Source organism: Bactrocera tryoni, chromosome 1 (genome assembly GCF_016617805.1).
Source record: "Bactrocera tryoni isolate S06 chromosome 1, CSIRO_BtryS06_freeze2, whole genome shotgun sequence".
Lineage (NCBI taxonomy): Eukaryota > Metazoa > Arthropoda > Insecta > Diptera > Tephritidae > Bactrocera > Bactrocera tryoni.
This window is the reverse complement of record NC_052499.1, coordinates 26106484-26132251: the sequence shown is the minus strand read 5'-3', so window position 1 is coordinate 26132251 and position 25768 is coordinate 26106484. Positions and strand designations below refer to the sequence as shown.

The 25768-nt window shown below is 36.9% G+C and overlaps 2 protein-coding genes across 2 annotated transcripts in view; both read left to right on the top strand.

Moving 5' to 3' along the window:
* The window catches only part of LOC120781020 (IDLSRF-like peptide), a 162958-nt gene that overhangs the window by 51391 nt on the left and 85799 nt on the right, over positions 1 to 25768 (top strand). The window lies entirely within an intron of this gene.
* On the top strand, positions 9019 to 10477 carry LOC120781004. The gene has a single exon (XM_040113210.1). It carries the CDS (start codon positions 9221 to 9223, stop codon positions 10337 to 10339), a length of 1119 nt encoding a protein of 372 aa, XP_039969144.1. The 5' UTR covers positions 9019 to 9220; the 3' UTR covers positions 10340 to 10477.

The window sequence follows — 25768 nt, the reverse complement described above, 5'->3', positions numbered from 1 at the left end:
AAACTTTATTTCAAATACTCTGTTTATAATTAATTATATACTCTGCTGTTATTATTTTCCCTGTTTTTATTTATTTAAACAATATTGTTCTTAATTATATACAACAAATTTACATTAACTTCCCTTTGCTGGTTAAATTAAGCACGGTTTCCTAAACGCCTGTTACAATGTAATCAACAGTGTGGTGCGCCACTGCGTATACGCAATATTCACAAACAAAGTCGTTTATTTCAATTAACAGTAAACCAACTGCAAATTATCAAACAAGCATATTAATTTCCGAACTGTTTGTGCTTAACAAATGCAAGCACAATCTACTATTCATGTGTGTAAGCGTGTTAGTGTGTGCGTGTGTATGCCCAGACTTTATTAACAAGCTATATAAATCCATAAATTATCAGGGATCAGATTTGGCATTTAAAGCGCGATTGAAAACGCTCCGCTTTGTGCCTAACAAATAAGTATTGAGCGCGAATAATGTGCGTCAGACTCACAAATGGAAGAATTTCGGCAGTTCGTTCTCCACTTTCGCATTCTCTTTTGTGCTTTTCTGCTTTGCTGTTCTTTATATTACATTCTTTCAGATAGCACTATAGTCAGTGAAAAGCTTTGTCTACAGAAGCTGGTGCTGCACACAATGAGGTTTTGAAAATACATTTCCGGAGTCACCCGAAACCTCTCCTCGCTGCTTTTGGCGCTCTTTGTGTGTATTGCCGTTAATCGGCGAATAATTAACGTCGGCTAATTTTATGCAAGTTATGACGCAAATTAAGATTTTGCGCTGTTAATTCGCAGCTTGTACGACGCTATGTGTTGGTATGGTGTGGCAGGAACCCACCATCACATACACAGCTTTCGCTGCTGCTGTTGGCGGAGCACCTATTTTAGGCAAATTATGGAAAGGCGTTGGAACTTAATAACCGAGTTACATTCTACTATGAGCAAATAATTATAAGACTTTTCCTTATTTTTCAGTTCTTAATTTGTTCTTCAAAATCTATCTCGTTGCCCTCAAAGTAATTTCCTTGGTCCCAATGCACTTGTGAGAATGTTTTTTGTCAATCCCCGAAACAGTTGTTAGAATAAACTTCTAGAATAGCCTTCAATGCGCGTAGCGTTTAAAGTCTTCAATTGACTCACAACGGCGTCCCCGTAGAGGTCGTTTGAGTTTGCTGAATAAGCAGAATAAACTTAAATAGTATTCCTTGTTGACAGTTTGGTCGGTCGAAAGGTATTCGGGCTGCACCCCAACTCGATAATCGAAGAAAACTGTCAACATAACCTTAATTTTTGACCTGCTTTGACGTGTTTTTTTAAGCTTCTGCTCACCTTCGCCCCTATATTCGGATTTATCGTCGGTTTCCAGTAGTAATGCGTTTCATGACATCCAGGTAATTGGAAAGCATTGTTTCACGGATGTTAATGCGACGCTGTTTTTCAAAAATTTTGTGATTTTGTAACCAATCGTGCTTTCACTTTTCTTAGGCCCAGGTGATCTTTCAGTATGGCTTTCACAGATCGATATTCTAACGATGCCATTAAGATCTCTGACTGTTAATCGTCGATTTGCGGGCACCAATTCCTTTCTTTTATTGACGTGTTGATCATCAGTTGATGTTGATGTATAATTTGTAAAAAGCATTATCACCGAAGGCCTTTTATAACATTCTGAACGTTTCAGCACCAGAAATTTGATTCCGCACACAAAATTTTTTGGAGCTTCTTTGTTGAATCGTAAAAATCGCCCAATGCGCTTAATGTACTTCAGAAAGATGTCAATGACAATCATACAAACTTAGGAAAACAACATTTCGACGAATTGTTTTTCGCGCGAAATTCAACATAAAAAGTCTTACTATTTTTGCCCCACAGTATATACAAATAAGAAATATGTTGAAATATAATATTCTGTTATGAGTACATTATTTCTGTTTACTCTCCAAATAAATCTCCTAAAAATATATAACCAAGATAACAAATACGAAAAATTTACTTAAGAGTTCCCTAACCTATACATGGGTTGGTCGCTCGTCCGTTGAAGAGATACGTGTAGAGCAGACATTAGTTACCTCCGATCTCGTACGGGCATCGGAGGGGCCTATTACCACTCACTGACTATTCAGCCATCGGAGCAGGTACTACGACACCTTAGCTTAGTGTTGATGCTTATCCTTATACTTCCCTCACTCAGAGATAGTCGTTCAGTCCACAATCCCATTGTGAGAAATATATCTCTTAATTTGTAAGAGGAATGTGCGTACCTATTTGGGTTGCGCCTATTACTAATAATTAAGTCCCTTCACGACGAGTGATTTTTATAAAATGTTATGTAATCAGACGTTCATTTGGCTTTAGATGTAGCCGAGGGTCTAGCTTAAGAGCTAGTTTATATTTTCTGGTATCTCAGTAAAAGCAAAAAACAAAAAATGGCTCATAGAGAACAAAATAAATTTCCAGTGTCGTCCTGAGTTTTCATTTCCAAGTTGATATTGTAGCCTCTGTTTATACTGCGAAATCTTGCAATATACTTACAGTTTAATACCATGTTCAGACCGACACTTAATCACACGATTTCGGCTGTTGAATGGATTATCCCACTAATCTTAAAAATTTATCAAGATTTCGCCATACTAAAATTACAGTTCCAAATCACTTAATTGAAATGATTTGAAACTGATCCACGCAAAATCTCTCTGTGCGACTCTGATTTTGCGCAATCTACTTGTCAGCACTGGAAATCTGTTGCTTTGTCACAGCTGATTTAGACACTACAAAGGAAAAAAAATGTAAACAAACAAATTTTTTTTAAAGCAATGAATCTAAATTCATCTGAAAATCGACTTAACAAATGAAAAAATGCATCCATTATTTCTATTATATGGAAAATTAAAAAAAAAAAACCGTCTTTTTATTTCAAAATACTATATGACAATCTTTTCTTTTGATAAATATTAAGCGATGTGAATTCTTGAGTGACAATAACAGCTGTTTTTTGATCTTTCTAACGGCAGTGAGAACAATATTGGGTTATGAAATGGTTAAATATAATCGAATCTTTTAAATTCTCGGTCTGAACATGGTATAAGGTTATTTGGTAACCAACATAAATAATTAGGCTATAATATAAAATTTAAAATGGAGATTATTTACAGTGATCTTATTGTTATTTTGACTTACTGATTTATGTGATTTCATTATTTGTAACTCAGACCCATTTTCGACAGGTCCGTTATTTACTGTTGGTGAAAAATTCGTCAGGGTTTCTGAACGGTCTGACTTATCGATACTATTATTGGAGGAAATAAGAGTTTAGATTTGAGCAAAGTTTCCATTTTGGTCCTAGTCAGTTTGCTTTTGCTTTATCAGACTAGGTGCGAATCCGTAAATTTTCCTATGTATCCCTTTTTCTGCGCTGGTGCTATTATTATTAGATCTTTCTTAAAGAAAATCATATAAGTCTTATTGGAAGTTGATTGTAAATACATAAATATTGAACCAGCTGCGAGGAAACTTGCTCTCAGAGTGAATTTTTGTAGCTCACCGAAAACTAGTAGTTTTAGCCCAAAATTTTACTTTACGCGCAAGGGAAAATAAGCCTTCCTTAAATTTATTTAGCATTGCCTCTATTTTAGTTCTGATCTAAGAGTTTACTACTACATTAAGATGCCGAGAACTCTTATACAAATTTATAAAACAAAAAACTGCGGAAAAATTTCGTACCAACAACATAACGAGAGACAGTACAACTGACTGCAAAAGTTGAAAAAGTTAGTTATGGAAAGAAAGTTACTGAGCGGGGCGGAAGCCAAAAGCAAATATAAAAGAAAACGACCGCAACACAAATAGAAAGTCAATCAAGCAATTAGCCAAGGCAAATATGAACAAACCATTGCGGAAACAGCGAAAAACAATCAGACAATGTTGGCATACAACAACAACAATAACAACGCATGTACCGCAAATATAAACAGTAAAAGCTGCAGTAAACAGTTATAAGTCGCAAGTTTATTTGTTTGCTCATCGTCTGTTTGCTTAAGCATAAGTTGGTTTCTGTTATTTTCCACCAACCAGTCTAGGCATGCGTTTGCTTGCTGGTCTCACCACAACACGCTGCCATGGCGTATGAGTGACGCTGTGCCGCTCCGACTAAGCGGCGAGCCTGCCTGCCACGAAGCTGAAGTGCAGCACTGAGTGCTTGGAAAGCGTAACTGAAGTGACTTCTAACAGTTAGCACTTATAAATAGGCTCACACATACAGGCGCGCACGAGTGTGCGTGTATATTTAGCTGAAGTATGTAAATGGTGAATTGCTGACGTCTGTGGAAAAGTCCGTTAATGAAACGCATGGCCTAAAGGCTTGCAAGTGGTTTGTGGTTGTGGCACGTTGTGCTTGTTGCATATTAACGAGAGTGCGTGTGCATGTGGTGCTTTGTCGGCATGTTTTATGGTGGAAGAAGTATGCTGTTACTAAATGTGAGACTTTGCTAAAAATCGGGGTATTTAAAAAAGTTGTCTGAGTATTTAGTTTTTTAAGTAAAAATACAAGAAACACGAAGAAACTTCGATTGTACCGAAGCTCTAAAGCACATCACAAATGGAAAGGTTTCCACACAAGAATTTGATTTTTATCGTTCAGGTTTTATGGCAGTTATATGACTTCGAGTGGGATCGAACCATTTCTTGCTCTTTTTGTAATATTTTTTAGCGAATATTTGACTTGTGAAACATAATTTTTGAAAGCGAACTGTCTTCATCCATGCAAAGTATGGTATTGCTTTGCTTTGCTAATTAAGATATTATAAGGCAGTGATCATAATAGGATGGGGCCTGGAGGCTCAACTAACAACTATATGGTTTCACTCGAAAGCTTGCTAAATTACATAAACTTAGTTCTTCCGATCTTAAGGTCAAAGATATTATAAGAAATTGTTGATAAACATACTTTTAAGCTGTTTACTCTGTTTACTTTATAGAACCAGGACTGTCAGCCTCTCGAGTCGGACTCACTACACTTCATGTCCATATCCAAATGCTGTGTATTCTTCCAGAACCCACTAAATTTCCGTGATTTTTGTACGAAAGTCTCGCCTTCTCGCGTTTTTGTCTGGTTTAGAAAATCCACTCTCATAATCCATCGCATTCTTAGCTTCTGGTGCAAGAGAACAATTTATAACATTGAACTAAGACAGCCCATTTGAACAAGAACCACCAACATCAAATTATATGTAAGAACATAAATAACTCCAATGCTTCTTTACTTCGGAATATTAGTGAAAAAGTTTACTCAGACTCACAGTACCTACTTAGTTACACAACTACTTTTAGAAGTCTGCAAGAAGATATACAATCAATCTGCAACACGAGATAATTTTATAGAGATCCAAAAATATTTTCTTAAAATTGAGCCCCACCCTTACTTACAACTAACAACAAAAAGTCCGCACAACTAACATAATGCTTAACTGAGGTCACCGCGTCCATATTAGCACCTGAAGTCTAACAAGTACCGTTGTATGCAAGCGAATCACTAGTGTTAGGCACATTTGCCGTTAACAAGCCACATGTGCTCTGCTGGCATGAGTGTCTCGCTTTGTTGTTGTTTTCCTGTTGCGCTTAACGTTTGAGCTTCATGTCAAGCATAGGCTAAAGAGCAGGTGTCTGTGTCACGGAAGTGTAGCCCGTTATAGCTGCAGCTTACATTCACTTAGATAAGTGTGCACTTGCCGCTTAGCTATGAATTATGAAAATGCTTGCATGTGAACTTGACAGTGAGTTTTCAAGTTTGTCCTGCGCTTTGATTTTTTTATGGTTAGTCAACCATTTTTATATACTTACATACATATTGTCAGTGCGGTAATGGGCTTAAATTTTGTGTATCGATGATTGGTTTTGTGAGATCTATAATGATGTGCGGGCGTTATATGTGCATCATTTTTTCGAAGATGTTCATAAACAGCTTTTAGTAATTCAATTACGCTTCTTTTTGTCTAAAAAAAATTGTCTCTCTTTTCTGATCTTTCTTTTTCCAACTTTTACAACTTATACACAGTATATTAAATTAAGATTCATTATTATGAAAGTCAGTATTATGAAATAATTCTTTTAAATGAAGACATCCTTCCATATATTTTTATGGCGTCTCAATTATTTCGCGAAAATCAATATTCCATTCTTTTGTGGGCAAAAAAATGTAAGACTTTATAATTTATAATTTCCCGCGAAAATCCATTTCTGGAAATATTTTTAGGTTGGTATGACCGTCAGTGAAATCTGTGTCAAATGTCACATCAAAACTATTATTATTGTTTGGTATACGCTTGTATTTCTGAAGAACAGCAAATTTGGCGATTTTTATGATCAACAGGAAAATTCTATTAAATTTTGTGTTTATAATCAAATTTCTAGTGCCGAAATGTTCAGAATGTTGGGAAAAACCTTCGGTGATAATTGTTTGTCGCGAAAAAGTGTTTCTGTTCGCTAAAGACTATTCGAGAATGCGTTGACGACGAACCACCGTGGCAAAAGTAAGTCGAAGCCGAAAAAACACTTTAAGGCAGGTCAAAAATTAGGGTTATGTAAACAGTTTGGGCCGCCAACTCTTGCTTTTGCACCACAATAATGCACCGTTGCATACTACATTGATTTTTTGTGAGTTTTTTGCCAAAATTTCAACCACGTTGGCAGAAATATATTGGGACCAAAGGGGATAACATTGAGGTGAACGACATAGACATGGAGAATAAATTAAGAATTTTAAAATAATGAACAAAGTCTTACTATTTTTTGTCCATAGCAATACGTATGTAAGTATATCTTCGTTACTTTGCTTATAATAACACTGGTAAACAAAAATCCACTTGTTTTTTTGTGACATGAATGAAAATGTTTTATCTTTCATTACTTCTCTTATTTACGCCCCACAAATATGCCCTCCTTAATTTTTGCTTCACTGACTCTTGGAAATACAAATACAAGAACCCTTTTCCATTTCTGTCCATTGCCATAACAAAATTCTTCATTAAACCCAATTCAATATGCAAAGGTGGTAGTAATACCTGCTTGGGATCCACTAAAGGTTCACTGGTAACGTTTGTTTGTCTCGGAGTGAGTGCCTGATGTACTGGCTACTGTTCGGAGTGGTCATGTGTATTTGCTGAATGGCCAGAAGTTACACGTAGGTAAATCAGGGATATGCGGTGGTTGCGGCACGGTATTTGTAGAAAATGTGGCGAAATGATGACAAATAACCAATGCAGTATGAGATGGTACATTATCGCACTTCTTTGTTCAATAAATTCAGACATAGTAAATATCGAAGAAGTCACTTTTAAAGCCTCACAAACGACGCGTATCTCAAATACTAAGGAATATATGACGTGAAATTTAGCATAGATATCACTAGCAGTACGGCCAACTAACAGAAAAAAACCTTACCGATTCGAAAAATACGTGAAGTATAAATTAACTCACCTTTCAATTTGATCACAGTAGTATTGTAGAATCGAAAGCTGCGGGTTACAGAATATCTGTGGGTGACAGAAAAATTCTGTATTCATATTTGCCTTCATGGTATTAAACTGCATTAGAAACACCTAAGGATTTTCATGTCACAAATTATGTGTCCCATATAAAGTAATCGTTATTTATCGAAGCTCGCCAGATCGAACAAAGATATGGTTTTTACAATGAGTTGATCAAATAATATTTTGCGATATAAGTTCTGCAGTTAGTTAAAATCTCATGAATATGCGAACTTGTAATAACAGATCAAGTCCCTGATCTACAATAGCCAAACACATTTTCTGCCAAAATTCGTGTTTTTTATTCAATATAATTCCCTTCAATGGTCATACACTGATTATAGCGACCCTTCAACGTTTTGATACTATTTTTGTAGTGCGATTACTCCTTTGCTTCAGTAGCCTACATTTTCGTCGATCATCTCCTCATTCGACGAAATTTTTTTCCCAGCGAGCATTCTTTTAAGATTTGTGATGAGGAAATGGACGCTTTGGACCAGATTTTTAGAATACGTTGGCTGCGGGAGCAATTCGAAGCCCAATTTATGGATTTTTGTCACCGTTTTCACTGACTTGTAACTCAGTGCTTTGCCTTGGTGAAACGACACTTTCTTTTTCGGCGATTCTGTTCTTCAAACGGTCAAACAACGCTATGTAGTAGGCAATAGTCATTGTTGATGGTCCTTTCTTTTTCAAGGTGGTCAATAAAAAATATTCCGAAATACAAACGCCATAACGTTGTAAGCAGACAGTTTTCTTTTTCCACGCTTTGGTGTGAAATGATATTGCCATTTTTCATCCATTGTCTTGGTTTATTACGCTTGATCATCTTGAAACATTTCTCCAAATCATCAAAAATGAGCTCGCGCGACACCCACTTTGCGCAGACCGCTCTCATACCCAAATATTTGTGAATCCCAAACAACTTCACTTTACGGTCATCCGAATTTAGTTCATGGACCTTTTTGATGTTTTCGTCGGTAACAGCGTCAACTGCTTTTACCATCTTCGGTGCTCATTTCACTACATCTAAACTTAGCATACCAATCCTGGATGGTTAATTTTCCCTTGGCAGTGTCCGAAGACTCTTATCAAGCCAATTTTTTGTTCAACTTTAGTTAAGGCTAACTAAAATCGACTTAGTTCTAGTCGCGCCATCTATGTGTCAGGCCGAAGTCTTTTCAATTGACCTGTTATAATTATTTGTTTTTGGTCTTAAACACCCAGTTTCTAACACAATTTTGTGGGTTTATGGGTATTAAACCTGCAAAGTTACTTCTTTGTCAATCTGCTTGAACATCACATTTTTCGAAAATTGTGAGAATAATTCAGTTTTAGCTCCTTAAAGTGTTACAATATAATGTTTTGTATATTAAATAAATTTTTATTTGTTTGGCAACTCAAAAATATTGGGAAATAATTTGAAGAAAAATGTGTCAGAATTTTTCAAATTCCAACATTTCATTTTGCAATTGAAGCATAAAAAAGCTGAATTTTTCCTTATTCTTCTAAATAATGCAAATGTCTTCTAAATTTTAGTTTTGCGTTTTTTATGCTGAAAGATAGTCGCGTAATGTAAAGCAAAAAAAAATTAAAATAAATAAAATTAAAAATTAAAAAAGTGCAACAAAAAATCTGCAAATTAAAAGTGATCATTTCTAATTACAAAATCCATAAAACCGTCTAGCTGCCACAACAAGATGCAGGCCCATCACGCCATGCCCGATTTCCGGTGCCGCAGCACCTGTACGCACAGGGAGTGCCAGCGCCACGCTTACCTCGGCATCATTAATCAGGAGGAGCAGTGCAAATGCTTGGGCGAAGTCAACGCTTCCTCAATCTTTCTCGAGAATGTCTTGGACTTGTCCAATACGCTAGCGCAGATCATGATTATCTGCGGCATACACGAATGCAAGGCGAAATCCACCGTCGACGTCGTCACCTACGCCTTTCTGCATTACGATCAGGTGTGCTACTGTATGGACACAACGCCGAAGAAGCGTCTGCGCAAAGAAGATCTGTTCCATGAGCTGGGCAAGCGGTGTTTGATGAATCGTGTCGAGGCACATCTCGCTTATACGATTGTCAAGCGGGGCTTCAAAGCTTTCTACTACCAGCCGAATGATGAGTTGCGTCTGAAAGAAGGGCGACCATCTTTCTCAGAGGAATGTGTGTATGTGCATGCCGCGCGAAAGACTGCCGAAAGCTATGCACGCTACGATGGCTTGTCGTGTGAGGAGCAACGCGGCTTTGAGGCGAAAATTAAAGTGGCCTACAAGAAATTCTACGATCGCATGTTGACGCGCCGCAACCAACCGGAAGGTGAAGATTGCAACTGCTGTTTCTGTGCTAAGAAGCGTGGTCATCTCATCTACGGCAAGCAGCCACCACGCGAGGCACCCAAAAAGGAGCCGCATCGCTGTCCGTATTGCTGCCAGAAGAAGAAGAAGAAGTTTATACATGCCGGACGTGCCGGTGCGAAGTGTCCGAAATGCCATCGTGCATTACGTTATTGCGTCTGTCCGAAGTATGATTTCGATCTGGATTGGGTGAAGAGTATTTGGTTCCGACCCGATATGGACTTGTACTACAAAGAGACTATTGAAGAGCGTCCAATCGCAAAGAGTGGTTGCGAACCCGACGAACCAGAGCCAGAGATAAAGGGATGCGATTCGCAAGAGATTCAGAAAGAAGAGGTGGAGGAAGAGGATGAAGGCGAAGAAGGCGCTGAGGGCGCAGAGCCTATGGGTGCGGCGGATCAACCTGCTGCCGCAGACATCGACATGGCGGGAGAAGAGGAGGAGGAGGGTGAACAATGAGAACACCATAATTATTGGAGATAATAAATGAGAGTCATAATAGCCGATGAATATAAAGATAAGATGAAGTCACAATATAGGAAAAAGTACAGCTGAAAGAGCATTATTTTGGATATAAAAAAATTAATAAAATATTTTGCACACAAGAATTTTGAATGTAATAAAAGAAAAAACAAAATTGGGTTTTTTACTTAGTTGGTATAAACATGAACTAAGCCCTCAGAGTTTCTATAAAAAAAATATGAACAGGGGTTTATTTTACATTAATTTCCTTGAATTATATTTGTAAAGAATGTTTGAGACCTTCCTTATAGAATGATTCAACGGTTCGATAATACTAGTTCTATATAGCGGCTAAACTAGATAGAATATCTTTGATGAATAATAACTTCAAAAAGGTGTGATGTTTTCTAAGAAGGGATCTGCACTTTCAGAATAGCGAAAAATATGAAATAATGCCAATCTTGGAATTGTTCTATATCTCTAATATTTATATTTCTAAAACGCTGATAGAAAGGTTGCGAGAATGTTAAGCTAATGAGTTAAATATACCTCCCTTGTTGTATCTAAATAATTGTCGATCTTCCGGTTTAGCCATACTGACTGAAAAATAAATCTCTCCATTGTACTATGATTTGAGTTGAAGGGTGAGGTACCGCAGAGCCTGAATTTGATTTCACTTGAAGTTAAGTTTTAAAATTTTTTATGGTGATTTGGTGATTGCTCATCGGCATTCAGCAAAAGATTCCGGAAGTTTTTTGTTATTACCGTCATAAACGTTATATGGGGAGCCCAGGTTCCAAGGCGTATATTATATTTTGAAAACATAGTTAAAAAGAAATCAATAAATTATCCGCTTGAAGGAAACAGAGTCGAGTTTTTTAGTTTTCTACAAATATTACATAGGTTAGGTTAGATTAAACTGAACTTTAAGAGCGACTGGATATCTGCTTTTAATATTCTTTCTAGTCCATTGAACCACGAAGCGCTTAGATATCTAAAAGCAGTTCTAGATAAAACCGGACGGAAGCATAGGTGATGTTCTAGAGCCTTGCTCATAACTACTCTCCTGTATTTGCTGCATGTGTTATCGCTACCAATTCCCATCCGCTACGCATGTGATGCCAGTAAGTTGTGACCTGTCACTAGGCCAACAACCGGTTGACAGTCCTTTAGAGGCTGTGGAACCCAATATAGTACATGCAGCCACCACATCTACTGCCTCCCTACTTATAAGGACATTTTCTGACGTAATACAATTGAGCTTATTGCTTCGGTTAGATTATATATTAAAATTGAAATTTACTTTGAAATACGCAAGCTGGATCTTTGTGATATCAAAAATATTTTAAGCTAAAACAACACCTTCATATTGTTATATTGACAAAATGCCTTACGCAGCTTATTACAAATATGTTGATATGATTATGATATTTCACCCTTAGCTGTAATCGCCTCCCTCTGCACAACTTCGACAATTTTTCTCTTAAACGAAATTATAAAATTTTTTGTTGTACATATTCGGCGAGTTAAGCGAATTACTTAAACTCCTTTATGAGCTTACGCCCTGCAATGCCTATAACATGTCAATTTAATTTCGCATTCTTTAAGCCCAACCCGCGTTTTATTTCAAAGCTTATCCCAGCATTGTAATTTTTTGTTGCCTTCTTTTCCCACTCTGCACCTTCGCTTCTGCGAAACGTAAAACCATTTCAATGTTATCGAATTCGCATGAAGAAATCAAAAACTGTATGCATTTTACGGGCTTCGCTTTGACTTTTTATGACATTTCGCGAATTCGCCGGAATTATTTTGGCTTGATTGGTATTTTCAGCTTTACTGCGTATATTTTTACCTCAACTGTTGTCGCGATTGTATCATGTGGTTTTATAAATTTATGTATGCGCTTGAGTACCCAGTAGGAAATTTTTGTACTGGGTGAGTGTACTGACTCACTTTGACCCGAAAACAATATGCTCTGCGTTTAAGATATTTTTCTAAAATCAGAGAATGATTATGTTCTTATATGAATATATTGCATCTGGAGATTTAATGGTATAACAATCAACATTTCTAGAAATTGTATCAGATTTATACTCTCCTCCTTCCTCCTTCGCAAATTCAAAAACGATCTATTTTCTTGTTGAAATCTATTGAAGATAATAAAAACCAAAGTATTTTCATATAATTTAAAAAACTCAAAACTCTCCAAGATAAAGCGTGACCCATTTCAAAGGTTCCCAACTTTTTAATGAAAAAACATACGAACTTCAGATTTAATGGGGAATGTTTATTATCATTCGAAACAACATTTTTTAGCATTTATTGTTTGAAAATTATCTCTCTCAAATGTTGGTCGCGGCTTTGTCTCAGATGGTCCGTTGAGTCCAGTTTTCGATGACTCGTTCAAACATTTCGACTGGTAACTGGAAAAACGAATGGCACGCATGATGTTTTTCATCAAAGCCTAATGCGAAACAAACACGTCCCTGGTGGCCAATCGACCGACCCAAATAATTAGGAACAAATTATTTGCTCAAGGAAGTGTTCTCTAGTGGCACCGTCTTGTTAAAAATCACAACATTATGACGAGCTTCAATTTCAGGTATCAGATATACGTTCTCACTGCCATCATTTTTGAAGAAATATGTTTCGGTAATTCGACCGGCTCACAAACCGCAACAAACCGTTGATTTTTCTGGATGAGATGGCAGCTTTTGTATCTTCAGCTTGTTCTGTGAGCATCATCGCTGAACAAACTAGGAAACTGTTGCTTGGGAGGGTCGAGCAGTTTCAGTGCTTGCACTAGCTATATTTTGTACGCTTTCAATTCATGATCTCGATGTAAAATATGCCAAGCCGTTCCACTCACAGTCCGAGTTGTTGCGAAGAGCGTCGAATCGACTCTACACGGTCTTCGTGTACACTCTCAGCTACGGCTGCTATATTTTCTTCAATGCGTACTCAACGTAGTCTATTCGGTCGAATGTTATCCAATTATGCATGCAAGGTCTCAAAATGTGTGATGGTTTTGCGAATAGTACGCTCAGTAGGCCGATTATGTTGATTAAAAGTTGAGCGAAGCGCGCGAATCACATTCTTTACAGAAAGTGAATTTTCGTAATAAAGTGGAACGATTTGTAAACGTTATTCAAGTGAAAATTTTTCCATAATGGAATGCCTAACAATTCTGAACATAAATAAACTTACAGCTTGACTCGATTCACGCGTGATCTGACAAAAAAAAGGCTATTAAAAAAAGTACCCTTACTTGGATCACACGTTAGTACACAAAAGTGGTGCCAAGGAGTTTCCTGCAGGGTGTACGGCTAAGAGACACAAATAAGAATAAAGGTTTGTATAATTTTTGTTGCTATGACTGCAAATACAATTACGTGCCACGCAGAAAAAAAATGCTTTCAAACATGGATACAGTTATGAATGATATACCTACATTCCTAACTGTATTCATAGGTTTATATTATGGTAGGTTTGTCAATATTTATATTTTCATTACACATAAATTAAGCTGAGTACAAAAAACACACAAATACATAAATACCTATGCGTACATATGTATATATATGATATATCACTATTTATCAAGCACAATATTTTTTTTCTGAAACCACTTTAAAAAAACATTCGCAAGTGGCTTAAAGCTTTCAGGCGACCAGCTTTTGTCAGTTATCAGCAACGGCATATCACAAATGGAAAGTCAAATTTAATTTAATGAAATTTCAAGCAATGTTAAAGAGGCAATTACATATATATCGAACCACTAACATATAGCACATACCGTTGGAAATATTAATTTCACACTCCAGTGGAATGCCTGTCAATTGAATCTCATTTCGTCAATTAGAGACAAGCTGGTAGCCATTCGCACTCAGTTTTTTCGGATACACAGATACACAGATACATATTTTTCGTTTTCTTTTAAGTTCATATCAAATGTTTGAGAAATTTTCAACAAAGTTTCGTAAATGTTCTTCCATTAGGGCAACCCTATTCAGAGTAGAGTTACCTGCTTTTGGTTGGCCTTCATTAAAGCAACTTCTATAATTTTAACTTTAAAATTTGCCACGGACATAAAACAAAGCTGCCACAGCACAATGTCTGTTGGTCGCACCTAAACACACGCGGTGTCGGTGACTAACGTGTGCTCCACACCGACAATATTTCACTCTCAGGGACCAGTTGACACCGCACATGACAACAGAGGTGAAAATTAAAAGCAAAAGCCACGTCAAGGCTTGCTAAGTGAACTTACTGACATACACAGCTGATATTCATACGACACCTATTTGATGCAGTATTAGTATTTGTCTAGTTGTTGTATAGGTATACTTGTATTTGCTCATGCGAGTTCCTTATGCTAATAAAATTGCATTTGTGTACTATTTTATTGAAAAAATGCATACATACCTATATACTTGGACTGTCTTCTATTGCCGGACTGAAAAAATATTAAATGTGTCACTGAGGTGGCAAGTCTGGCGTTGCAATAATGAAATATAGCGTTATTTTCAGCCTCTGTGGAGGTGAATTGATTATGCAAATAAAGTTGGGTGGCACATTTTAGCGCCATAAAGTTGTAGCTACAAAACAGATAAATATATGTACAATCCTTAGTAACTTTTCCATTCTTCTTTTTTGGCTTTGCGTTTCTTCAAACGCGTTTCGATAATGCTGCTCTTTTATAGGTACATATATGCATATAAGAAAGACTTGTACAACTCAAGGTATTTTTTATCTGAAGCTATAAGATTTTTCCATCTTGCTGGCAATTTGTGGATTCCATACCAAAGGAACTGAGCCAACTTGGCGACCAAGAATGAATGAAGCCAATTTTTATAATCTGTTTGGATGTGAACCAACGGATATACATGCTATTCAGAAGTGGAAAGGTTTGTGCTGTAAAGTGGGTGCGCCAAAACTTCCCAGCCGCTGTTTTCTAAATAGGTATGTTTAACCGGTCTTAGAACATATGGCCGAGCGTTGTCATTATGGAAAATTATTGCCTCGCGTCTAGTCGCAAAATCCGGACCTTTCTCAAAAATTGCTCGTTTAAATTTAATAATGATGAATGATGAAAAATAATGTTTTGATTCAATTTTTATAGACATTACAATACAGGAGAACAGTCTCATTTTTTCTTCAACACATGCAGCCATTCCGGGGTTTTTTATTTAGCAAAACAGAAGATCCTTTCCTCATTCTCGTCCAGTTTGCAAGGAGTTTCCATAAACCTGGTCTTTTATTTCTTCATGACATATTTTTTTTTGTTCAGATCCTGTCTCTTTTGTGGTTATGTCAAACAGTAAGTGAAGGTCTATCTGTTTGACCTGTTAGTTCGAATTTCAAATGAAGTTCTTTCGATAGATAGTAGACTTTCAATATTATCCACGGATAAGATTACAGCTTTTAACTAATGATAATGTGGGGACTTCCAAACTCACAATTGAGCTACGCCCATAAGAATTAATACGACCTAAAAACAAACAAAGTTTCTTTCTTCGGGCAGAATTTGGAAAGTGTTGCAAATATTTGCAATATTAGAACTCCGTGGAAGATTTTCTTAAAATTATACGATTAGAATTTACTTTAATGGTATACATAGTTGGTGCTAAAACGCTAAACTCGCTAAGAAGCTTGACCGTGTCCACAGAGCGGCTCATATCAGCATCTGCGCTGAACAAACAATAGAACTTAATGCCATTTCACTCATAACACCCGTAATCAATGTAATCAATTTTGAAAGAAACTAGCTACATGAAGGGGTCCAACCAAGCACAGGCCGCAATTATCTACTCCTTCAACTGCATTCCTGAAAATTAAGATCACTGCGTTGCAGAGGCTACTCATGACGGATTTAGGCTGCTAACATACCGAATATGGGATGGGGACAAGTCGCTGTACTGCTATGAAGTGCAGACTTTTGCAGGGAGGTGAGTATTCACTCCAACAGCAGAGCAGCAACATTAGTACGAAGCACACTAACTGTGAGTCCAAAACTAACGAAACAGTTCTCTCTTCACTAGAAATACCATCAAGCTACTTCATCATCAGACTCGTTATAAGTTCTTCAATTGGAACTTGGTATCGACAAAATGTGTGGGCTTTCATTCGCTTTTGTAAAATTCTAGCCCATAATGCATCACACACTTCTGATTCCACCAAATACAGAATATCACCTTAGCGTCATGTCATTATCATTATCATCGTGTAAAATTAATGAATTGTTCTTCCTCAATTCTGACCGTTTTCAAAGGATATTCTCACGCAATCGCCTCAATACTGCCAAATAGAACTCCTTATTGACCGTCTGTCCCTCCTGAAAAAATCCTGATGAACCAAACCACGAATATTGAAAAAACAATGAGCATCACTTTGATTTTTGAACGGTTTTGGCGAGTTTTTTTTTTGGTTTCAGCTCGTTTTTCTCCTTTCTGAAGATTGTTGACTTGTTTGAATTTCAAGCTTATAAACCCATATCTTATCGACTATTAAACTTGTAATATACTCCTTGAATAAATAGGAATTCGCACGATCAAGCTTGTCCAAAGAGACCTGTTTACGGCACTCTTTTCGAAAAAAATTCAATTTTATCGGACAAGTTGAGCAAGAATGGGTTTCAAACCCAAAATATCTACCAAAATCATTCGAACGGTCTCGCGAGAGATGTTGAGCTCTCTCTCTAGAAGCGAAACCTCAATAATTTGAGCAGTATGATTTGTTTTATTACCTCGTTGGAAGCTTGAATTCCAACCGAGATCCAAATCATTCAGTAAAAGTTTAATTTTTGTTCCAACAGAGACTTCTACTTGTAACGACCCATATTAATCTCAATAAAGACTAACATTTAAATTTCAGAGGGCGCAACAAGTCACCAAACGACCTCAGCCTAAGTTTTGCCCAAACTTTTTCTCTTCTACAGCTACCATAAATGCTGAACTTTTGCTTATCTGGAAAAGGAACTTTTTTTTTTTTTAAATGCATCAATGGTGAAAGAAAACGAACTTTTTTAAAATATGGTAAGATGGTTTTGGCGTGTTATTCTACTGAAGAATTCGTTACCGCTCGAACTTCTTTATATTGTATTTGAAAGAATACTCTTGTGTGCTATATTTGCTGTATGTGCGGCTAACTTTGGAGCAATTGCTTTTTATTCAATTACATTCAAGCTGACGAAATGGGTTTATCGAATGACCTCTGCGCGGCTTAACTTATGTACGATAATAACTATTTTCGAAAATTTTTTACAATGCTATTTACCAAGGGTATTTTGGTCTGTGACTACACATTTTTCTAAAACGTGTTTTTTTTAAGAACCACCGACACCATAACCTAAAAAAAAATGTACAATATTTAGTATAGTAAACACATACTATGTCGACTTCTGACTATATACTTATGTATATAAATATGTAGATACATAAATCTTGTGTTTTCGTCCATGTTTATGTTGTGATGGAAAATTTGTGTTCCCACATATTGTTGTCATTTGCAGTATGCGATTTACTTTAGTCCTATTATTTTACTCCTCCATGCTTTTTTCTACTCCCTTTATTGCTTTATGCGTATGTTTTTATTTTGTTATTTACGCGTTGGTAAATATTTGCATTTGGCTGTCTGGTAAATTACTTAGCAAAGCATTGCACAGTGGGTTGAAAAAATATGTACGCACACATAAATATTTCATGGTATATCAAAGCAAATACCTCTGTGTATAAGGGTACGTATTAAATGAAGCTTATACATATGTACATACAGGCGCATAGCAACAATTTGCCAGACACATTTTGTCACTGCGCCATTAAAGTTAGCAGATGAACTTTTTGCTGAATGGTTGTTTGCTGGCGCATAGCTATATACAGCTGTGTTCATTGAAATAGCAGTGCAGATGACCTGTATGTTTTAGATTGACAAATTCTATTATAAAGACCAATATTAGATAAAAAATGTTTTAGAAGTGATAAATTATTTATTTTTACATTATTTAGAAACTCTTTTGTGTTACTTTTTTCTATATTTTTTAAGTACCTATGAATGAATAATAAAATAAAATCGCTAATTTGTGCAGTGAAATGGCAGTGTTAACAAAAAATATTAAAAAAATCAACATGACTCATTAATTAACTCATTTATACTAAATAACATTTTGTTATTGTCTTAATACTAGGATACACAATACCTTTATTGACTATTACAGCTTTGCACCTACGTGGCGTGGAGTCGAGCAAGTCCTGGCAACCCTTAAGGGAATCTACGCCCATGCCTCTCGTACAACCTGCCAAAACTGCGATTTGGAAGATGGGGATTGCTTTGAAATAAAGCTCTTGACGTCTCCCCATAAGTTTTCTGTGAGGTTGAGATCCGGGGATTGAGCTGTTCATGGCATCAAATTTTTTTTCTTGATTTAGCCGATTTTTCACCAATTTTCGGGTGTGTTTTGGATCGGTATCCTGCTGGAGTGTTCATTTTAAGGGCATATTCCAACTGGGATATGGCAGCATAACGTTCCTTAATATCTCCACGTACACATTTTGATTCATGATTCCAACAATCATATGTATTGAGACCACACCGCAATAAGAAAATTAGGTCCTTATCAAAATTTTAAAGCTACCGTGATTTATTGTCTTGACCGTATAATTTGGAATATACTCCGTGTTTGGGGGTCGACGGACGTACTGTCTACAGCCTGCTCCACAAAACAAGACCATTTTGGACTCATCTGTCCAAAGTTTATTGCCCCGTTTTGATATTGGCTAGTTCAAATGGTATTTGGCAATCTCCAACAATCTCCAACCGGGCTTTAATATGTATTTGACTAAGTAAAGGCACCTTTCGTGGGCTTCGCGCTTTCAAATTTTCATTCACCAGTCGTCGTCGAATAGTTTCTTTGCTGATCCCCAATTTCCGCTCCGCTTTTATTTCCCTAGATGATGCAAAGGGGTTGTTTTTGCAGAAGCGCATTATGCGTCGGTCCTCTAAATTTATAGTTTTGCGTAGGGCACCACGTTTTTCGGGCTTCAATTCATAATTTATGGCATTGTATACCATCTTGGTAGAATATTTTAAACGATTTTGTATTTTTTGTATGTTTTCCCCTCTTTTTTAAGCTCAACAATCAAAAGCCTATCCTTCTTGGAGCAGTGAGGTACTTTAACCACTAAAATTTAAATTTTTTCATTGTTATGGTCTATTGTCATTTAACTTACAATAATAAACTTAATCGAACTCACTATTCAAAAACTTAAAATTTTTCTCGGCACTTTTCGTTGAGAAAAATTAAAAACTGGATTTCGAAAAAAATATGAAAAAAAAACATCAAATACATCAAATCCAACAGGGTTTTTATATTTTTCTATTTTTCAAAACCAATGCGCAAGCGATCAACTAACAGACAGGAGTATGCAAAAACACCGTTATATATTTTCGCACCTCTTGCACTGCTATTTCAATGAACACAGCTGTATGTAAGTATATTAGGGTAAGCCAAGAAAACAATAATACCGATAACTTTTGACCCGTGTGTAAATTTGTTTACATTCATTCTTTTAAAGCATAAAATCTACCTCAAGCGACTTTTTTCAATTAAATTCTTTGAAAGAGTTTTACCTTAATTGAGGCAAGAAACAGTAGATTTTAGAGAAAATAGCAACGGATTGAGTAAAAGTATATGGTATATAACGTTCAGAGTTCTTACAAACAACATATCTACACAAACTTAATTATTTCCATAAGCATATACTATTCTCCATACTATATAATTGCCATGAAAATCAACTTGCCTTTGTGCATGTGTATGTTGTACTGTTTGTCTTGCCACGCATTTGTCTTTTCTATTTACACACGTTACCGTTCCCTTGGCACCCCCAAAAGCCACAACTCTCGCCAAACAATTGAAAATCCAGGCGTATGTAATTGTGTGGGCCGCTTGTGTGACTAATTGATTGAATGACCGCTATGTTGCTCATTGTCATGTGATTTGGTTTGTCCCATTGTCATGTCACAGTTATTACGCTCAATTGAGCAGCGACCAACGGATGCACTGCCGAAAGGAAAGCCAAAACAGACACTAAACATAAACATGGCTTATGCTAGTGTTAGGAGGAGGGAGAGAAGGGAAGTATGGTGGCCATGGCAGCGGTTATTGGGATTAAGAGTGATTACGTTGGGTGTCGGGATGTATTGTGACGCATGTGCGGCAATTTATATTGGTTTGCAACATGACACTTGGGGTATGATAACTTTGCTCACCTGATGCTTCTGTTTAGGGGCGGAAAGGAATGCGTGTATTCAAATTAATGAACATATGAGAAGGGTTATGTTGTGGGCAAAAAACATTAAGGCTTTTTAATTTAAATTTCGTGCGAAACCCCATTCGTATACGAATTTTATGTGCATTGTTCTTTCCATCTTACAGCTTAATTATTAAAGTTGCACGTTTATATTAAAATTGGGATTTCATCTCAATTTCCGCCAGCAGGTAATGGAGGGGACAGCACAGCATGAAATGGCTCACCAACTCTGATTTACTGTAGCAAATTTTTTTAGGCGGAATTGCATGTGGAAAATTTTGAAATTTTTTCCCACAAGAAATTGCAACGACTATATCAAAAATACATTGTATTTGTTCTCTCAAAGGCAATAAATCGATTTCAAATGCCTTTGGTTGAACTTTAAAATTATTATAAAAATCTTCAGACCTCAATGCCGACAAACTGATAGTTAACTTTGACGCGCAATTTCTCAATATCGCTGACAATAAATTGGCATTAAAGCTTTTAAAGTCTTACTGTTTGAAGAATTTTTTCAGTCTGTAGCATGAACTCCCTTTAGGAAAATTGCATATACAATCGACCATAATCATCCCTTTGTGCACTATCGTAACTTCTTAGCTTACCCTCGCGGGTTTCCGCGCAAACTTTATCGCATAATCACGTGCTTGCTTGCATAGCTAATCGCGAAAACTTTCACTTGTGGCCACAAACGAAATTACAAGCACCAAAACTTTCACACAAATCGCGTTCGGCATCAACAATCTTTAAGGCCAACAGCTGATTTGCATAAATTTCGGAACGGCTGACAATAAGGAATTTGCGGTGTTCAAGAGCAGAAAACGAAAGTAATAATTTTATGCTGATCTTTTACCAAATCTTTATAGAATCTTTGACACTTGTAGGCGTTCAGGTGTTTGTTTTTTGACAAAAGGAATACACTTTCCTCATTCTTGTCGAGTATACAAGGAGATCTACTTTCCATAAACTTGTTCTTTTAATTGTTCAAGACATCTTTTTATGTTTTTTTTGTTCATATCTTTTCATTCTTGTGGTTGTGTTAAGCAGTAAATGATGGTCTATGTGTTTTGACCTATTCTTTAGAAATTCAAATGAAATTCCTTCGTTGCTATAGATAGTAGACTTTCAGTATTCTCGGTATTGGATAAGATCTCAGCTTTTTACTTCCAATAATGTGGGGATTTCCACAGCTCTAAAGCTGACATAAACTAGGCATATGAAAGAGCCCAACCAAGCACAGACCGCAATTCTCCACTCCTTCAACTTCCTGAAATCTTGGATTACTGCGTCGCAGAGGCTACCCATGACGGCATAACTGTTCGTCTAAAATTAGTCAAATGGTGTCTCTCTTCACTAGAAATAGCATTAAGTTACTTCATCATCAGACTCGTTATAAGTTATAAAATCTAGTAAAAATTGGAACGTGCTAGTCACCAGCGGTATGCACAAAGTTTGAGGGCTTTAATTACAAAAATCTTAATTCCTTTAATTGAAAATAGCGAGAGCTTATAATAAAGGCCCCTTTGTATTTATTCACTTTAACCAAAGTCAATTGAGGTAAAGTCTTGACAAAGCCGAATTACTGATAGCGAAATAGAAAGCTGACTCCTTCTGATTACTTATCACAAAGGTTTCCTTGAATTTCTAAAACCGCTCACTGTTAGAAACGAAACTCTTATTATACTTTTTGATTCCTCAATGGACGACATTGGAACCAACAGCCAACAAAATACCTGACTATAATATGCTATGAGTTCACTATTTTATGCTTCCGTTTTCAACATGATCGTTAAGTGAGCAATGCCACAGAGTAAAGTGTAATCCATTTCGATGTTTTCTACTTTTTGAGGGAAAAAATATACACAGAAGCTTCAAGTTTATTGTCATTCGAAAGAACATTCTTTGACATTTCTTTCTTGAAGATTATCTGTTTCAAATGTTGGCCGCGGCTACATCTCAGATGATCCATCCGTTGAGTCCAATTTTCGATGACTCGTTCGAGCATTTCGACTTGTAACTGGCGAATGACAAGCGCGATGCTTTGCTCTAGGGCGTACAGAAGGGACGTAGGATTGTCCGCGTAGGCTTTAGACTTCACATATCCCCACCCAAAAAGTCTAACGGTGTCATATCACACGATTCTGGTGGGCAATTAATCGGCCCAAAAGGTGAAATTATCTGTTCACCTAAGTTTTCTCTCAATAAATCAATTGATTGTTGCGATGTGTAGGAAGTGGCGCCGTTTTGTTGAAATGCTGAAATCACGAGCTTTCATCTTAGCCTTCATATAAGCCCGATAACGGTCGCCATTGATGGATACGTTCTCACCGACATCATTTTTATGGAAATATGGACCGATGATTCCACCGGTCCACAAACCACACCAAATCATAGTTTTTTTCTGAATAAAATGGCAGCTCTTGAATCTCACTTAAAGGCAAAACTACACATGCCTTCTACCATAATTAGATGTTCAACCTCAGGTACCGTGATGCTGAGCCGGACATGAGACTAATACCCCTTAGTGTAACTCAAAGTAGAGTTCTAGCGCATGTATTCATTATTCTTTTCTCGACTGATCAGCCAGTGATTAACTCTGACTCCATAATTACCGCAACCTATGCAGATGACACTGCACTGCTGTCATCGAGTAGAAATTCTACTGAGGCCTCAAAGAAACTGCAAACCCAGATTGACCGCTTTTGAATCGTGGCTCAACAGATGATACATACAGTATTAATATCTTAAAATCGGCCATTGCGTCGCCATTTCCGGTGACCGCTCGGAAAAAGGATGCTCTCGCGTTGGCAGTATAACTTCTTACAGGATCATCTAAAATGAAAAAAATCGTTTTTTTGGTTAAAACCTTAACTAATATCTAGACGAAGAAAAAAAAACTGAAAATAGAATTTTTGGCAGACATTTGGACAAAAAAATTAAAATTTTGGTGAAAATTTCGCGACATTGAATTTTTAAATAATTGAGAATTGTATGTGAAGGACATGTGTAAAATTTCTTGAAGATCGGATTGGTAGTTCTCGAGCAATCTTGCCAACCGGCTTCAAAAACACAGCCTAAGCTAAACTAGCCGCGAGCGCACAAGTTTACAAGACTGTATCTCCGAAACTATTCCTCGGATCTACCTGAAAACTTAGGAGAATATTCTAGAGGTATTATAGAATTTGTTAAGATAATAAAATAAAATTTGGAATTTTTGAAACCCGTAAACCCTCATAACCCTCCCGTGGCCTTATATGGTCAATTGCCAGCAACAAGTACAGGAGACGACGTGAAAATTTGAACGACCGTGCTCAGGTTAAGGTTCCCGCGACTGTGTTGGCTTCTGAGATCAAGAACCTGTCTGGGGGAGCACAGCGAATTAAAATTTTAAAGTTATTTAAGCCTTTCAAACTTCAGTGTGGGTGCACCTTTGTATGTTAGAAATGACGTCCACCATCGAAACCTAAAATTGCTCACTGTAAAAGATACTATATAAGAATTTAGTACTGATAAGTTACTTGCATTTCAACTGCTGGATAATAGTCAACAATGTAAAGACTAAAAAGTTATCATCTTTAAAAAAATGTAAATATTTTTACTAATATAATTTTACTGTTACATCAGCTATGTAAGCGTGGGCATGCATTATTATTTCGAAATTCAGAGGACACATGCACGTGACTGCGCTCATTCACAGATGTGGCCCAAGTAATTTTACTATTCAAGTTGCCAACAGCAGAAGACTGCGTCGTTATATTTGCATTGGCTTAACGGTGCCATCAAAATGAATAAAAGACAATGTCTCTGTATGAAAAAGTAAACATTTCTTGCAGATTTGTTTTTGTTAAAATAGGAGGTTAGAGAACAGAGACTACTCGCATAGCGCCACCCTCAACCATGCATGAGAAACACATACTTCGCGAATGAGAAGCAAGCGACTCAGCTTTACAGGAGGAATAATCTTATACGAGCGCTGTACTAGTGTGCGTCTTAAAGCCTTAAGTACGTCTTTATGGCCTGTAGTCCTTTGTGTTCGCGATAGTGTTACATCGCTGTTCCAACGTATTTATTTCTTTCTTACATTTCTTTTCATTTTTCTTTTGGCTGCTTCAATAGTTTCGAGTTTCCGCTTTATGCGCGACGCGGTGGTGCTTATGCATTCGGCGGAAAAATGCTGACATAAAATAACGGCAAATAAATAATGCAGCCACACACAAGGATATTAAGTTTAAGGTTATGATAATGCAAGAGCTGTTTAGTTTAATATTTTAAGATGTAAAATCGTTGTTTGGAGCTTGCGCGCTTTCTGAAGGCGCACGAGAGAGACGTGCTTGTCTCGAAAAATGCATTTAAGCTTTTTATAGATAACTGTAAAGAGGCTTCTTTTGAGAACGCGCTTAGTTTTGCTTTATTAGATTGAGTACCGCAGTTGAATACGGTGAAAGAATAAAACTTTTGCAGGCAGTTTACAAGTGTTTTTGTTTCGGAGCAGGAGTACTTTTCCAAGCCGATTCTTGCATAGTTTTCGTAAATGTATGAATTTCATCTTCTAAGATATCTTGAGTTGTTATAACATATTTGCTTTAATATCAATATTTTTGTCGAGCATAACTTTGAAATACTCCCAATCCGTATGTCTGTTATGAAGGTAGGGTGGATGTCGATTCCTTTTAGATGGCCAGTTAGGATTGGATCTACTGGCGAGTGGTCCGAATTTAAGTCCAATCCATTTTCCATGGTATGAAGGCCGTAGATATTTGTCGAGTGATGAAAAAGTCGATTAGGTCAGGTAATTTTCGTGTTTCGGACGCCCAGTAAGTCGGCTTGTTAGTACACATGAAGTCGCATCCAGTGGCTATAGCTGCTATAAGGAGCGCTCTCCCCTTTGACGTCGTAACTCTTGAACCCCATTGCGAATGTTTTGCGTTAAATTTACCCCCTATGATGAGTTACCCATGATATTTTAGAATAAGTTCTGTATATAACTCCTTTTTGATATCAAGTTTTGGTTGGCTAATCGTGAAATGCTACCAAGCTACTAATGGCGACACTAAGCCAAAATACAGTGTGGATCAAAAGTTTGTTTACATTTGAAGGGGAAGCTAGAAGTGTCAAGTGA